At 40.8% G+C, this 16,800-nt stretch overlaps 1 protein-coding gene and 1 long non-coding RNA gene across 2 annotated transcripts in view; one reads left to right on the forward strand and one right to left on the reverse strand.

Moving 5' to 3' along the window:
- Nucleotides 1-14,131, forward strand: part of LOC107711607 (band 4.1-like protein 2) — a 61,243-nt gene extending 47,112 nt beyond the window's left edge. The window contains exons 15-22 of the mRNA XM_016516609.1: nt 1,464-1,556; nt 2,752-2,805; nt 4,070-4,495; nt 5,101-5,229; nt 5,976-6,074; nt 6,499-6,579; nt 8,981-9,092; nt 13,156-14,131. Coding sequence (XP_016372095.1) covers nt 1,464-1,556; nt 2,752-2,805; nt 4,070-4,495; nt 5,101-5,229; nt 5,976-6,074; nt 6,499-6,579; nt 8,981-9,085 — 987 coding nt within the window. The 3' untranslated portion in view covers nt 9,086-9,092; nt 13,156-14,131. The remainder of the gene's footprint in view (nt 1-1,463; nt 1,557-2,751; nt 2,806-4,069; nt 4,496-5,100; nt 5,230-5,975; nt 6,075-6,498; nt 6,580-8,980; nt 9,093-13,155) is intronic.
- A 743-nt stretch (nt 14,132-14,874) lies between these two features.
- Nucleotides 14,875-16,800, reverse strand: part of LOC107711613 (uncharacterized) — a 4,482-nt gene continuing 2,556 nt past the window's right edge. The window contains exon 2 of the long non-coding RNA XR_001636717.1: nt 14,875-15,861. This is a non-coding gene — a long non-coding RNA (uncharacterized LOC107711613). The remainder of the gene's footprint in view (nt 15,862-16,800) is intronic.

Consider the following 16,800-nt stretch of genomic DNA (forward strand, 5'->3'; position numbering starts at 1 on the left):
AGGTCTGGCAGTAATCAGGCCTGCGTGTGGCTAGTGAAATTTAACTCAGCTTTCTAAAATAATGTGGTTAATCACAGTTCTTTCATGATTTAAGAGGAGGGGCAAATAATTTTTCACGTAGGGAGGTAGGTTTGGACAGCTTTTTTCCCTTAATAAATGAAATCATAATTTCAAAACTGCAGTTTGTATTTACTCAGGTTATCTTTGTGTAATATTAAAATTTGTTTGATGATCTGAATCTTTTAAGTGTGACAAATATGCAAACAATTAAAAAAACAGGAAGGGGGCAAAAACTTTTTCACACCACTGTACATCATATGAATGCACTTACAAAAACCCAGAATACTTCAATTGAATCTCTTTGGGAATCTGATCGAATTGGTCTGAATTTGCAAAAATTGTTCCTGAATGGAGTTAAAAACCTGTGAATCGTGAGTTGTCGCCCGACCGGCTGTAGGGTTATCCAAATACACGGAGCTTACAAAAAGTGCATGAGCTTGAGCAAAACAAAAGCTTAATCCGATTTTATTCCTGTTTTGAAATGTGTTTTGAAACACCATCTTGACAAACTTTTGGAGCGTTCGTGTTTTCCCCGTTGAAGTAGACCTGCACTGTTATGACTAGAAATGGCTTCTTAGACGGGTGTCACCGAGATGTCCGTTGAGGAAACCAGCTGACTTCTGTGCCTCTCAGATGCCTTGCTAACACCTGTCACTCCTGACGTCACAATGCACCATTGTCTGGTTGAGTCTAAGTAGATTTAAGAAGACGACCCATAATCCCAACTGTCTCACGCACACACACGCCTCCTGTCCTCTACACGAGCCAATGGCGGGGCAGTTCTCAATCTGATTGGTGCGTCAGTTCACTCTGATTGACTCTTTTGAGTTCATGCTGCACATTTGCTCATTCTGTCCTTTGGTTTCCTCACTGCTCGAGTATATTTTGTGTTTTTCTCTTATGTTTCCTGGCAGAATGCTTCTCTCATTGTTTGCTCATCTCAGTTGCTGTTTTCAATGCATTGTGTCTCTTTCAACTGCGCACATGCTCCGTTTATTTGTATACGTTTTAAAGTTGCTCTTTTATCAGTCAGTGTAAATGATCAGCTCCTGCCAAACGACTATATTGCACATTTTGACGTGTGTGTGTGTGTGAGTGATGTTTGCATTTTATTTGCACACGTTTCACATTCTTGATGCCATCATTGTGTGAAACACTGTCTCTGGGTTACAAACACTGTTGTTCGCATGCATGCTCTCTGCTCTGTTCATGTTGAAATGCTGCTATTCCTGTAGAGTGTGTGTGTGGTGTTAGTAGCTGTTCTCTCCTCACTCTGTAGAATCACTGAAGTGCTTTTGCGTTTCTCTCTCTCTCTCTTGTTTCTTCTGTTTCTGTGTCTGTTGTTGTCCTTGCACCCGCTCGTTTCTTGTCTTGCCCTTCGCTGTGGTTTCATTACCCTGTAGAGTCTGGAAGAGGAGCTCACCTCTCTCTTTCTGAGTAAGGTGTGCTTCTCTGGGCTGGCTGGCTTCTGCAGTACCGCAGCTGCTCCAGCAGAGGCCAGTAAAGTCTCAGCCGTTACTGCTTCTGTCTGTCTCTTCATCTAGCCTGCTCTGGCTTTCTGTCTCTGCAACGGCTTACGGCTTTATATTCTCTGCCGCCGCATGTCTGCACCTCTTTAAAACAGTCCAAGTTCATGCTCACATCTGGCAGCCGGTATTGATCCAGCCCTCGCTGATGTGTTGAGGAAGCACAGTGTGTGTACACACATAGAAATAATGTACTACTGTTCAAACATTTGGGGTCGGTAAGGGTTTATTATTATTTTTTTTTGGAAAAAGTCTTTGAAGATCTCCGATGCTGCATTTATTTAATCAAAAATACAGTTAAAATTGTGAAATATGATTACAACTTAAAATAGCTGTTTTCTATGTGAATATCCGTTAAACTAATTTATTTCTGTGATGCGCAGCTGTATTTTCAGCATCATTACTCCAGTCTTCAGTGTCACATGATCTTCAGAAATCATTCTAATATGCTGATTTGCTGCTCAAGAAACATTTCTGTTTATTATCAATGTTGAAAACAGTTGTGCTGCACAATATTTTTGTGGAAACTGTGATACATTTAATTTTTTCAGGATTCACAGATGAATAGAAATTTCAAAAGAACAGCATTTACTTGAAATAGAAATCTTTGTAACATCATAAGTGTCTTTACTGTCACTTTTGGATCAATTTAATGCATCCTTACTGAATAAATAAATTAATTGATTAAAAAACAAATGACCTTTTGAACAGTAGTGTGTACATATGAATTATGTAAACAGTAATCATTTCTTATACATCTAACAAAAGTAATGTACAATTAAACCATCAAAATCAAAACACAGTCAACTGTGTCAAATATGTTGCCATTATCTGCCGCAATATAATTGAGATTTGAGAGCTACAGCTATATTTACACAGACATCCATCAGTACACAGCTCTTCTAGTGAATCACACACATGAGATCAGCTCTAGAGGGCGTTTCACTGCTGCGTCTGATTGCCAGACTGCTCATAAGCTTCCAGTAACAACATAATTAGCCAATAATTTCCATCTCTGCCGTCGTGTGTGTGAGACTTCTTGTTTTGTGTGTGTGTTTACGTGATCACTGCTGGCTCTCAGACCCCTTCACACAGGCAGGTCTCGTCCTGTGAAGGACTCCTCTGAGAGCGTGTGTTTGAGTGACTGTCCTATGATTACCTCCAGGTTCCACAGAAAACCCCTCCCTGTCCTGAGACGGACAGCAGAGACGCCAACAAGGTGGTCCATCGTCCTCGCTCAGCCTAACACCTAACATCACCTGAGCAAACACACACCTAACACTGCACACACATCTCATCCTTTTTCCATTGCAGACATCATGACTCCAGCCCTCTTCACCAGATTGATCATCTATCTGTTTGTCCATGCATTCATTCATCTTTCAGCTTATGATCTTCTCTCTTTCTCGCTATGTTGCTTGTTGATTGTATGTGTGTGGTGTTGCAGTGTTAGTGCATGGACCTTAGTCGGAGGAGACGCCATGTTTGATTCAGTACCAATGAGAGCAGTGCTGTGAGCGATAGACGTACAGTGAGTTCAATCAGACACAAGAAAAATATGTGACCCTGGAGCACAAAAGCAGTGTTAAGTCGCTGGGGTATATTTGTAGCAATAGCCAACAATACATTGTATGGGTCAAAATTATCAATTTTTCTTTTATGCCAAAAATCATTAGAATATTAAGTAAAGATCATGTTCCATGAAGAGAATCTCAATTTTGAAAAATTGACACTTAAGACTGGTTTTGTGGTCCAGGGTCACATATCTAAACATCTTTACAAGAAGACACATTTAATTGAGAGACGAATGTGGATGTAATACAGTAATAAGGATTGTTTTCAGTTCAGTTTTCAGCAATAGACCCTTTAGCAGACTTGATGGTTTATACTTAAAAATGTAATTGACATTTATAACACTGTACTTTGTTTTATTACAATGGCTTTAAATGACACAAAACTAGTTAACAGTGTTAATACTGCTGCAGAGGGAGGGCAAATATGACATCTCTTCTGAGCAAAGTAATCAATCTCTCTAATTTTTCAACTTTTGGAAAGTCATAGAAATCCTGGGTTTTGTATTTTGCTATTGGAAAAAATGGAAAGGCAAAAATTATATTTGTTGTAGTTTCCGTTCACAACTGAAGAAGTTTACCAACTATGATGACTTCTGAGAGCCGCAGCAATGTTTCCTCTCGTTTTAGGCACCAGACAAGACAAGGTTTTATTCTTGTAGACAGTTTTGCTGCTTCTCAAGTACGCATCACACATTTCAGTGTGTTTTCAAGGTCCGCAAAACCGCACTCATTGAACAGACTGTACATCTCTACGTCACAGCCTTGTTTTTATTTGCATTACAATGACATTGACTTCGACTAAGGTCCGCAGGAAGTTTGTTTCCTTCAGTTTTTGTTCCGTGGTCATGGTTTATGTTTTTTGCTTTTCTCTCCATCCCTCGTGTGTGTTTGTGTGCTTGTCTGGTGTAGAGCGCAGAGGTCAAACCCGAAGTCAATGGCCAGCCAGAGGTCATAGAGGTCGTGGAAGAGACCGTTGTCATCGAGGAAGTCATCAAAGCCAAACCCAAAAGCCCCGCTCCTGAGGCGTCGGTTACCGCAGAGACAGAGTGCGCTGCGGAGGTCAAGGAGGAGAGGAGTTTATCGTCAGACAGCGAGAGCGAAGAGGAGGCGGAGTACCACGCTCAGCCACCCAGCACGAGCATCTCCACCCAACAGATCAAAGAAGAGCCCGAGGAGGAACAGGAGGCGGTGTTTACTCAACAAGCCCCGCCCTCTGGGGTAGAGTCACAGCCAATCACAGAAGCAGCTGAGCCCGGCCCTGCGGCGGAGGAAGAGAAAGCAGCACAGCCTCATGAGGAAGAGCGTACAGACGAGCCACTGCTGACGCCAGAACACACACACACAAACAAACAAACACATACACACAAACAAACACACACACAATATTCTGAGTCACACATGAGGAGCGCTGCATGCGGGGGCTTATATCTTGTGCATCGTTGCACGGGGCTTTGTGGTGCATGTTTTATGTTGCATACTTGATATCCTAATTATATGATAAGTGTGTTTACATTGATTCTTCACTCTGCTAGTAAAGATAAAGCAGCAGAAACTTCAGTAATGCCACTGAAATGATCACAGATCTGAAGTACTGATAGAAATAAAAGCGCAATATATTAACATCTGATATCGTATCCACACAGCGCTGTGTTTTTGAGCTTTTGCATGTGTGTGTTGTCCTGTCAACACTGCCAAAGATCACGAAAACAAAACTGCATTGATGTACGGTCACATGGACATTTGGAAACTTTTTGGTTCTTATTTGTCTGTTTGTAGGCTGCATGCGTTATACCAAAGACGTCTAGTTTATAGTGGTGTTTCTTTGAGCTGCATGAGCTTCCTCTCTGCGTTGTGCTGTGTAGCAGTGGTGGTGTGTTTGTGACGTCAGACCGGATGCCTCTTGTACGTGTGTCACACTGACGGCCTCTGTCTCTCCGTAGCCTCCTGTTGTGAAGACTGAGATGGTTACGATCTCAGACACGTTTGCTGCTCAGAAGACTGAGATATCCACTAAGGAGGTCCCCATCGTTCACACGGAAACCAAGACCATCACGTACGAGGCCGCCCAGGTGAGAGGGGTCACGTGATCCTGTGACGTTTCTTACGTGAAATCATAGGAATCACATTTGCTCAGGTCAGGAGTCACTGCACTGGATCATATATACTGTATATATAATCGTATATATATATATATATATATATATATGAAGAGTTCAGATGCAAAAGCCTCTAAGCGCCGTCTGAAAATTTAATCTAAAATGAGCGTTTTTTTATTAGGCTCCTGTATTTGTTAATTTATTTCACTTTAATGATAAAAATGCTAACTTCAGAAGAAAATTTCAGATGGCATTTAGAGGCTTTTGCATCTGAACTCTTATGTGTGTGTATATATATATATATATATGTGTGTGTGTGTGTGTGACCCTGGAGCACAAAAGCAGTCTTAAGTCGCTGAGGTATATTTGTAGCAATAGCCAAAAATACATTGTATGGGTCAAAATTATAGATTTTTCTTTTATGCCAAAAATCAACTTAAGAATGGTTTTGTGGTCCAGGGTCATATATTTCCCCATGAGGTAGCTTTAATGTGGTTCGCTATGTTTTGTCAGTATCCTGTAGTTTAGTTCTACTATTTCAAAAGAGTGGCTTGTCTGTCATTGAACTGCTTTGAAACTATCCTATCAAGTTGCTCATAATTTTGACACCTTCACCAACATTGACTAAAACTGTCGGCATTAATGCAGAATCACGCAGCTGTGTTGCTGTCAGAGTGCTGAGAGCGTTTGTGTTTGTTTGTTCTGTCTGTGATTGACAGCTGGATGGTAATGGAGACGGGGAGCCAGGCGTGCTCATGACAGCTCAAACCATCACCTCCGAATCGCTCTGCACCACCACCACCACACACATCACGAAGGTAACACACACACACACACTCACACACACACACTCTCTCACACACACACTCTCACACACACACGCCGCTGGCTGTGGCATTTGGGCTGATAAGAGAGGTTGTGAGATGATGATGATGATCCTGTTCAGAATGTAGGATATTAGCTGACACTGTCTGTTAAGAGTAGGGTTATAGATGCAGAGCTGACAAACCTCTTCATTTGTTTTTGTTCTACTTGAGCAGGTTCCCCTGTATTTTAATGTCAGTAGTGAGTGTAATCTAGGACCAGTGTTTAAAGACATCAGAAAAATTTGGTGTAGGATTTACTTTGAAAGCTTGAATTTTCACTCAGAAATTGCTGGTAAATTGTTGTGAATAACGTGTAGTCCTGTACCTCTGTTCAGTGCGGTGCACATCATGTCTGTGTCTCTTTAATGATTGACAGACACTAAAGGGCGGGCTGTCAGAAACTCGCATTGAGAAGCGCATTGTCATCACGGGAGACTCTGACATTGATCACGATCAGGTGAGATGCACACATACAACTGTCGTTTGTATTATATAAAGCCAGACGCACACTCTTTGATTTGTGCCTCAGTCTGTAAATGTTCCATCTCAGACTATTTTTGGACGTTGTAGCAGGTTTCTTTGGTCTGATCGCCGAGAGTGACACATTTCCACTGGTGTGTCTCATTATGTATCGCTCCCTTCAACATGGTCTTCTCAGGGTTTGTTGTGCAGAGCAAACAGTCAACCCAGACGCTTGTGACTTTATTGAATCCTTTTAAACGTTTGCTCAAAAGCTTGCTTTGGTTTGTGTGTCATCAGTGAGGATGTCAGAACTCGATCTGATTGATCAGTCAGTGCTGTCAATCACGACCAAATCCTCAGATGTACATCATACCGTTCGGGGTGGATGATATGGCAGAAATATCTTATGATTTATTTTTTCAGGCAGGATTACGATCAACAAACTTATGATTCTTTTTCATGTTAGTTTTTAAGGTTATTTTGCAAGTTACTGAGCAGTACAGCCACACTAATTTCCCTATTTAACAAATATAGCCCTACAAGGTAAACGAAAAAAGAATGACAAACCGTTTAGGCAAATGTAGGGGTGAGCGATTTCTCTTTATTGCATTATGTTAATTAAAAATGAGAGCATAAATGCAAATTATAAAGAATAGGACAAATATAAGATAACAATGAAATAAACAGTGCCTTAAATTCTTCTGGTACAGTAAGCCTATTTAACAGCAGCATTCAAGTCAGAAATTAATCAAAAATGAATGAATAATCAAGTGTAAAAACAAAACACTACGTAGTATTTACTGTATAATTTAAATATACATTGATTTTGATTAAAGCTACTAAAGTTGAGAGATACTAAAGCAGTGTTCTCTTATACTTCACATTAACGGTACAGACAGCAGCAGGTTTATTAGGCTGCTGTCACTTTAAGACCGAATGCACTGATCTAGTATATTCACACACATTCACACACACATCACTTAAGACAGAGACAACTGTGTTTATGTAAACTTTGTGTTTTTGACAGTTTAATTGCAATATTACACAAAAGAAAACTCACGTACTGTTGTGCTTTCTTTGCATGTCAGGACAGAGTGTGAGTAAAATTGTTTGAAAGTTTAAACTGGCAAAGCTTTAAAACATGCAATAATAAACTTTTGCGATAACGCAAGTCAGCCAGTCTCCCAGTAAAGACTTTTTAATCATTCATAATCTAATATCATCATGTTACCCTACGTACAGTCTAACCTAAAATACGTCTGATTTCTTGCCATTTTTCTTAGCGTTTATTCAGTATCTCACTGGGTTCATATTGTACAGTCTGACAAGCAAAAGTCGTTAAGTTGAGAAAGTCGCAGTGTGCAGCTGTGATTGTAGTGTGGAGGAGCTCATGATCCTCAGCTCCACAGACGCAGGACGACAGGTGCTTGTTTTAGCCGTGAGGTATTTCTGTCTGTCTGTGTCGTATGACGCACATATGCACACAGTTTCTGATTGGTCGGGAACATGCACACAGGTTACCATAGCGATGTGACATTTGCCATCCCCATACAGTCATGGCCAAAAGTTTTGGCAGTGACATAAATTTTGTGTTTTGCAAAGTTTGCTGCTTCAGTATTTGTAGATTTTTTTTCCACATGTGTCTATGGTATACTGCAAAAGGTTCTCTATGGGATTGAGATCCGGGGAGTTGCCTGGCCACGGATGCAACATTTTAATGTAATAATCTTCGAGCCACTTCTTTATCACTCTTGCTTTGTGACACTGTGCTCCATCATGCTGGAAAATGCACGGATCATCACCAAATTGCTCATGGATCGTTGGAAGAAGTCGCTCTTGCATTTTCTTTATTATTAATGGCAGTGTTTTTGGGCAGAATTATGAAAGAGCCCACTCCCTCGGTTGAAAAGCAACCCCACACATGGATGGTCTCAGGATGCTTCACTGTTGGCACAACACAGGACTCATGGTAGCGTTCACCTTTTCTTCTCCGAACAATCGATTCTCCAGATGTCCCAAACTGTTAAAAGGGAGCTTCATCAGAGGAAATAACTTTGCACCAGTCTTCTGCTGTCCAATCCTTGTACTTCCTGCAAAATTTCAGTCTGTCCTTGATGTTTTTCTTGGAGAGAAGTGGCTTCTTTGCTGCCTTTCTTGACACCAGGCCAGCTTAAGCAGCAAACTTTGCAAAACACAAAATTTATGTCACTGCCAAAACTTTTGGCCATGACTAGACTGAGAGACGTTCACGCAGGTCCCAGCATCAGTCGTTCACGTGCATGTATGTTTCCCATCATCTGTGTTGTGTTTTCATTCTTGTTGGGTTGTTCATTTTTTACTTTAAATCTTTTGTTTGTTTTTGTTTGTTTGTGTTGGTTTACTGTGGGCGGGGTCAGGCGTTGGCCCAGGCTATAAAGGAGGCCAAAGAGCAGCACCCTGACATGTCCGTCACTCGCGTGGTGGTCCACAAAGAGACGGAGCTCGCCGAGGACGAGGACTGAAGGGCAGGTAAGCACATGGCAACAAGCACCACTCTTGACAACCGGCTCCTCCTGCTCCAACCTGGCAGCTCCTCCTCCTCCTCGACCCGGAGCCTGTTGTTTCTCCCTTTTTGTTTGTTCTTTTTCTTGTATTCATCTCTCCTTTTGTGTTTGTTTCTTTCTTTTCTCTGTCCTGGGTCTGCTCTGTGTGCTTCTCATGGTAACACTCATTTGTGCTGAACTGGTTCTGACTCTTATTTTAGAGGATCCTCACACCTTTGAATGAAATTTATGATCTCTACATGAAAAATCAAGTAGTAGTATTATTTGATAATGTTGAGTCCCTGACTTGCATCATCCTTGAAATAGAAAACACTTAGTACTGTAGTGAATGTTTTTTTGCTAATCACTGCTACCTAATAAAATAATTAATTAGAATTAGAAAAATATTAGTATTTATTATAAATATAGCTGCAAGTGACAATTAAGGAGGCAAGCACAACAGAGGCAAGATGAGGAGCTAAGCAAGCATGGCTAGGAACATTAGACCAACTGCAAAAATGAGTAATCAAAGACGTTTATAGATGAATCAAGGCAAAAAAGTCATAAATCCAATCAATTGTTATATGAATTATTGCTTATGTTTGACCAATAGGTGGCGCTGTTGTCAAATTGATGTTGTGTGGTCAGTGTGAGGTGACAATGACACACAGGTTTTTGTCAATATGTCGATGCTTTGCAGAGATACAGCCTCAGAATCATTTTTTCATCATGCCATCAGAATTGTTGATTGGTTAAATGATAGCAGTTTGGATTTTCAAAACAAAAATACATAAATACTTTTCACTCTGTGTGCAGTGTAGGTGGCATCATTGATCTTAAGCCATCTAGTGTCCATCAGCAGTCCTTGTTCCAGGACCTCATAATGAACAGGTGCAGTGCTGAGAGGAAGTGCTATAGTGCTCATATGAGCGCTGTCACGTCTCCAGCATGACCTTCACCCCCAGGAATCAATGAGCTCCTCGGAGAGATTAAAGGCGCTTCTCAGCGCTGAGGACAGGTGGCTGCTGATGCGCTTCCCTCCGGATGTGTCAGCAGAGGGCGACTGTGCTGTTTCGGGATTAGAAATATCACAGCTCTGCCGCTGCTCACAGGCCAGAATATCTGCTGGAAATGTATTCAAATCTAGAGCACGGCTGACTGTACTCGATACCAGCCGAGGAGGGCGGCAGCAGGGCTCAGATGTTTCATTTCAACCTGTGAAAATCAGGCTGTGAGGGATGAAGATACAGATTAATTTCTAGTGTTTCATCAGCTGAGCATTCAACAGCGATACAGTACATCATATTCAGTTTGACGGTATGAAGCTTCATCATGGTAAACCCATTCTGAGGTGGAGGAGAAGTGTTTGCATCCGTTCTGCACCTCTGCTGAACGTCCAAACATTCCTGCCACTTTTCAAACAGCAGCTAGTTTTGAGTGCAGGATCATCAGTTTTTTAAGATTATAAGGTACTTGCACACTGTTTTTGTGCACTAGTCCAAAAAGAGGGGTGAGAACTCAGTCTAGCAGACAGCATGATTTGTGTCATGTGACCATATATATTTAAAAAGGGCTCATCAGGTAAAGTAAGCGTGAGAAAATGTATCCAGCACCAAAATATCAAATGTATTATCAGTGGAAAAAAATCATGGAAATGATTTGGCTGAAGTGTTTATGAATTGAATGCCAGCTCTGGGGTAAAGTGTGTCAGGTGCTTTGGGGTAAGATGTGCCAATGAAATATGAATATTTCAATAATGATCTGAATATTTCATCCTGGCTGGTTTATGAAAATGTAAATAATGTGCAGGAAAATAACACTAGGTCAGTGTATTAGCTAATAGTAGGGCTGTCAAGTGATTACAATTTTTAATCTGATTACATAATGTGCTGATAAGTTAATCTTATTAATCGCACATTAGTTTTGGCTGAGAAATTACAACCCAAACGATCGTTTAAAGTCATTGCATCGAAGAAGACGTTACAAAAAAGTAGCTTTAAAAAATATTTTGACTCAACATTACATAAATGAAAATATGATGAATGGGTATTATTTTTTTATTTAATAATAAATATTAAAATAAAACCTACAGTACTTGGCAGCAAGTCACTGTCTTCATGAGTGAGTCATTGAATCATTCATTCAACTCATTTGTTAAAGTCCGTGTAAGGCACTATTAAATGTGTGTTCTGAGTTTGTCACACCACAGAAAAATGTTATTAACCACCCAGCCAAATTTGAATGATTAAAAAAATGGCAAGTAAATTAAACGAGGTATCAAAATCTTGAAAAAATAAGCAGTATTGTCTGCTCTCAAAACGCTGTCTGCGCTGAAACCACGGCCACTCGCGGGAAAACTGCCTAGCGTCTCTCTCTACTGTCAAATACCACTACAACCTCTAGCAGCTTCATTTAAATAAGGAGACTGAGCTGTTTTGTAAATGATTGCAACCAGGTAATATGCATTTACGTGACGAAGGCAGAGCTAGCTAGCAAACTGTAGGCTGTAGTAACTATGGTAATGACAGTAACTCGTGATTGAGCGGGCGAACCACTGATGCTAATGCGCTATAGTTATTAGACGTGTTCGACTGGAAGCGGCGCTGCACAGAACGATCGGTGTCTGACATCAAAGTACCGCGAGAGCGATTCGAAAGCATAAGGAGCGTCTGCTCTCTAGAGCTCTCGCGGTACTTTGATGTCAGACACCGATCGTTCTGTGCAGCGCTGCTTCAAGTCGAGCGCACCTCTTATAGTGTTAGAGTAGAGGCCGTGCTCAGTGTCTCCAGTGCGTCATCGAGTCATGATTTCAGCCCCGCCCAAAAAATCCTGAACACAGAAATGGTGAAAAACTGTTCTAACTCCACAATTCAGTACTACATAGCTCACAGTCTTTGTAACATGTTTCAGCAATACATTTCTAACATTTATCATGTGTTTAGAAACAATTCTCTGAATTGCCTTTACACTGACTTTAAAGGGGTCATATGACGTTGCTAAAAAGAACATTATTTTGTGTATTTGGTGTAATGAAATGGGTTTATGCGGTTTAAGGTTAAAAAAACACATTATTTTCCACATACTGTACATTATTGTTTCTCCTCTATGCCCCGCCTTTCTGAAACACGTCGATTTTTAATTAGCTCTGATTGGCCAGCTATCCAGTGCAGTGATTGGCTGAATACCTCAAGCGTGAGACGGAAATGTTACCCCCCTTGCCATATTGTGATGATGCCCTGTCAGGCCGGAGCGATGATTCAAAAACATGAAAACCCATTATAAATGAGGCATTCGTTGCATCCAGTGGGGAGATCTTATCTATTCACGAACAGCTTGTAACACTCCAAAGAGAAAGGAAAACTTGAAATCGCATCATATGACCCCCTTAAAACAACTGATTCATTCAAAAATGAATCACTGAATCATTGACTCACTCAATTGGTCCAAATTGTGGATTGAAACACTGCTGTGTGCTGCTTAGAGATGCCCAGCAGTTCTGCTGTGAATTCAACTATTTTCGTTTGTGAAATTGAGCAAAACACACTACTTGACAATGCTGTGTCTAAAATGTAACACAACGTTGACTACATGATGGATTGATATTGATTTTACACAATAGTTCAATAAATATGAAGTTAGTCATCCTGCATCATGTTCATCAGAAACTGCATCAGTGTAAGATGACAGACAGGTCTGGATGGGGCACTGCTTTAATCATTTTGAAGTGTTATTATTATTTTTTTTAAATAATTAATCATGCCAAATTACCACATTAAATTAACAGGCCTTGATAAATATATATATGTGAATTTTTAAATGTAATCTGTATTCCTCAACTTGACATGAGTGACAGTGTGATAGTGCCATGAATACGTTTATACTGTAGAGCACATCTTTCTGTGGCTCAGGAGGTACTAGTCTCATCTGTGTTCTCTTAGCTTTAGTAAGAGTGGCACATCTTACCCCGCTCTCCGCGTGACTGAGTTTGATGTGTGAGGACGCTGTGGAGATATGGATAGTAACTGTGTTTGCTGTGGCTTCTTTCACAGAGCTGAAGTCCAGCGCGCTCCTCCACGGCTCAGAGTTCATCCCTTCATCCGGAGGAGAGAAGAGCAGCTCTGATCCTGCACAGAAAAACATCTTCATCTTCTGTCTTTCACAACCAGAACCACTTAGCTAACATTTGTAGCATTTTATTTTTTTAGTCTTCGTTTTATCTCTTTCCCTCAAAAGATCGTCTTTACCATTTATGAAGACCAGATTGATGTTATTTTTATTGTTAAGTAGTCATTCACATTCCTAGTTCATGAGGAGGAGTAATGGATCACGTTGTGATGGAGTCCTTTGTAATAATAATAATAGGAGGAGCATGTGAGCATATGAAGGCGATGTTGAGGGGGTGGGGTTATGATGGGGGCGGGGCTAAAGATGGATGGGCTTTCCTGATGTCACGGTGTGTTTGTAAGGGGCCAGCACAGGACAGTGGCACTGTGTGATTTTCATTGGTGGACGGCAATCATTCCTCTATGCAGTCAAAACCTCAAACATTCCACCGAGGAGAGGACGAGCGGCGTTACCTCTCTCAGCAACAAGACGAAATGCAAAAACTCCATTCAACATGAAACCTAGGCAGCTCTTTGGGAACTTTTTCATTTTCTGGCACCAATATTCAGATATATATTTGAAGAAACCTGTTTTTCTTTGTTTTAAATCTGATGATTTTGGAGGAGGTCGCTCCGTTTGCCCTTTTAAATCTTTTTAATCTGTTTGAGATACTTGTGATTAAATGAACAAATGAGATTGAACTGCCAGTGCTGATGTTTTTAGCGGTCGAGTGAGGCCCGTGCTACCTGCTCTCTCTCTCTCTCTCTCTCCCATCTGCTCCATCAGCCCTGTGTATAGCAGTTAATGGTAGAATTTACTCTCTGTTCTTTTTTAAGCAGCTTTGGATGATCTGTCATGTTTTTATGCCCCACCCGACCCTTTGTGTAACACTCTTCCAATTAAAGTTGGTTTATTCTCTAATAATCGTGAGACGGCTTGATCTTCAGTGACTGGATGTGTGTGAAGCTTTGTGTTTGTGGGGGGTTTGATGGGATGGTTGCACTCAGGGTCCAAAATTCAAGGTGCATTCAGTAGTTGTTTAGTTAGCGTTAGCATCGCTGTTGTAGCAGTGATGTTAGATGCTGCAGTACCATCAGTCAGCGTGACGCATTCATGCTAGCGTCTAAACGTGATAATGAATCCTTTACCTGTCCAGGACAAAAGAAGCAGCTTGGGCGTCACTACTCAGGATTCTCTGTATGTCATTAAACTGTATGCCAGTGTGTCTGCCAAACCATTGTTTACATTTAGTCACTCTTTCTTCTGGCTTTAGGACTTTTTTGCTTCTTTGGCCATACAGGTACTGATTCATGATAAAGCAAGATACGTGTTCCATTGTCTAATTTTCACTCTTCACATCAAACTGCTCTACGAGAGGTTTCCTCCTTCGTTTAGTGAAACACCGCGGGTCATTTCAACATGAGCTTCGCTGAGGTGATTTGCACCAGGGTTAATAGGGTTTTTCCCCATTCGTCTCGATGGTCTTAAGTGTCCCATTTGACCTGAATTCACCATATAATTAAAACCGTTTGTGTATGAAATGATTAAGTGCAATCTTCATCTCCTGTGAGCGTGCACCATTCAGATGACTCTAAACAAAAACACTATTTATTTCTTTATGCGTAAAAACTAAAAAATAAAAATAAAAAAAAGCACCAAACTGCTGAATGCACCTTTAATTCACGCCAGGCTCCAAATGCATGTAAAAATTGGCATTGGTCGATAAAATAAAGTGACTTTGGCTGGAAGCTGAAGTATATGCATGATACAAGTGATAGTCCACTACAACAAAAACATTACAATATTCATTTATATTCATATGCATTCTGAGTTAAATGGTTTTAGTGTTTTTCTTGCTTTAACTGGAGATTCTCAACCATTTTTATTCATTGTAAAAGTACTACTGAAGTTCTCCCGAGGCTGTTTTTATTTCAGTCAGTCGCTGTGCTGTGACTGAGCAATCAGAATAAGGAGAGCTGTGAAATACAACCAAAACCTTGCAAGACCTTGAGAGTGTTGTGATGTCTGAGAGCACACAAGCGGTTTTTGTGTCCTGCTGCGTGACACAGCGTACTCTTTAGTTCATCCTGCTGTGCGGCTTCATTAAATATAGCAGAACAGGAGATTTCTGTCTCTTTATGGTATTTGCTCATTACTCTTGATAAAGTTGAAGCATTAAGTGTGAAGATGTGTCAGACATCTTTGACATTCATGTCGTCAGCCATTTCTGATGTAGTTGAGTAGGATACTGTAAAGAACATGATTTTGCTGTTGGAACAGTAAAGGAAGAGGCTCAACATAACTGGTAATAATAGTCATTACAAACACTACACACATCTGAAGATGAGTACAGGCTTTACCAGTGACAGCAGACTACATGGAAACTTTTCTTTTTGAATAATTTGCATGTGCGTCTCATGACTTCCAGTCTGTTGTGTGAGGAGAGGTGCGTCTAAATCTAGCTTGATGTGGTCACATGCACGCTTCTCGTTCGTCTCTGATGGCTCAGGTGATCTGGACTGACTCTTCACAGGTGTTCTGTGTGTTTCATGCTCGTCTTGTCCGCTCTGTCCTGTGTCTGCAGCGCGGCCCGTAACACAGATGATAGGCTGTTTGCCACGGGTCTGGTGTCACGGCCAGCTCTTCCTCTGCTGAAAGATAGAAGGGAGTCTGATGAACACCAGCACGTAGACTCTCACATCATCATCTGGAGTCTCTGACACTCTTTCATCTGCATGCAAAAAGACCTCCGTGACAGACCTGAGAAACTCTTGACTCTCAGATTCTCATCTGCGCTACGGTGTGTCAGTTTTACTGAAGGGACAGTTCACCTGAAAAGGAAAATCATACCGTCATTTACTCACTCTAATGTTGTTTCAGGCCTGTATGAATTTCTTTCTTCTGGTGAACACAAAACATTTTGTTTTGATGAAAGCGTGTAAGCAAACAGTTGCAGGTATAGCCATAGTATATGACTACCATAGCATGAAAAAACACTGGACGTCAATGGCTGCGGTCAGCTCTTTGGTTACACACATTCATCAAAACATCATCTTTTGTGCTCAGCAGAAGAAACAAACTCATACAGGTCTGAAACAACATGAGAGTGAGTAAATGACGATATGATTTTCATTTTTGGGTTTTAACCTTTGCAAACTAAACTCTGAACCTAATGGTAAATTGGCTGTTTGGGGAAATCACTGCTAGTTCCTCTGTAGTTACATGAGCTTTATGTTTCAAACATACTAACATTGTCTCTCAGTCTGAAAGCTCAGTTGACTCTCATTAGCATCTGATCAAACAGCATTTCTAACTGTATTATTCACAAAATGTGCATTGCTCATTCACAGGAATGCTGCTTTCATTCTTCATTTCCTGTTCCAAGACACTACATTACGAATTACTAAATTATTAAGGTAGAGAAATGAAAAACATCTATATTTCTCTTATCTATTCTCTTATTTATTCTCTAATCTAGGAAAAAAAAGACAAATAGTACAAAGGTTGTGTGTGTGTGAGATAGTGTGTGTGAGAGAGAGAGTGTGTGTGTGTGTGTGAGAGAGAGATAGTGGGTGTGTGTGAGAGAGAGT

Source organism: Sinocyclocheilus rhinocerous, unplaced genomic scaffold, assembly GCF_001515625.1.
Source record: "Sinocyclocheilus rhinocerous isolate Xijiao unplaced genomic scaffold, SAMN03320098_v1.1 scaffold2012, whole genome shotgun sequence".
Lineage (NCBI taxonomy): Eukaryota > Metazoa > Chordata > Actinopteri > Cypriniformes > Cyprinidae > Sinocyclocheilus > Sinocyclocheilus rhinocerous.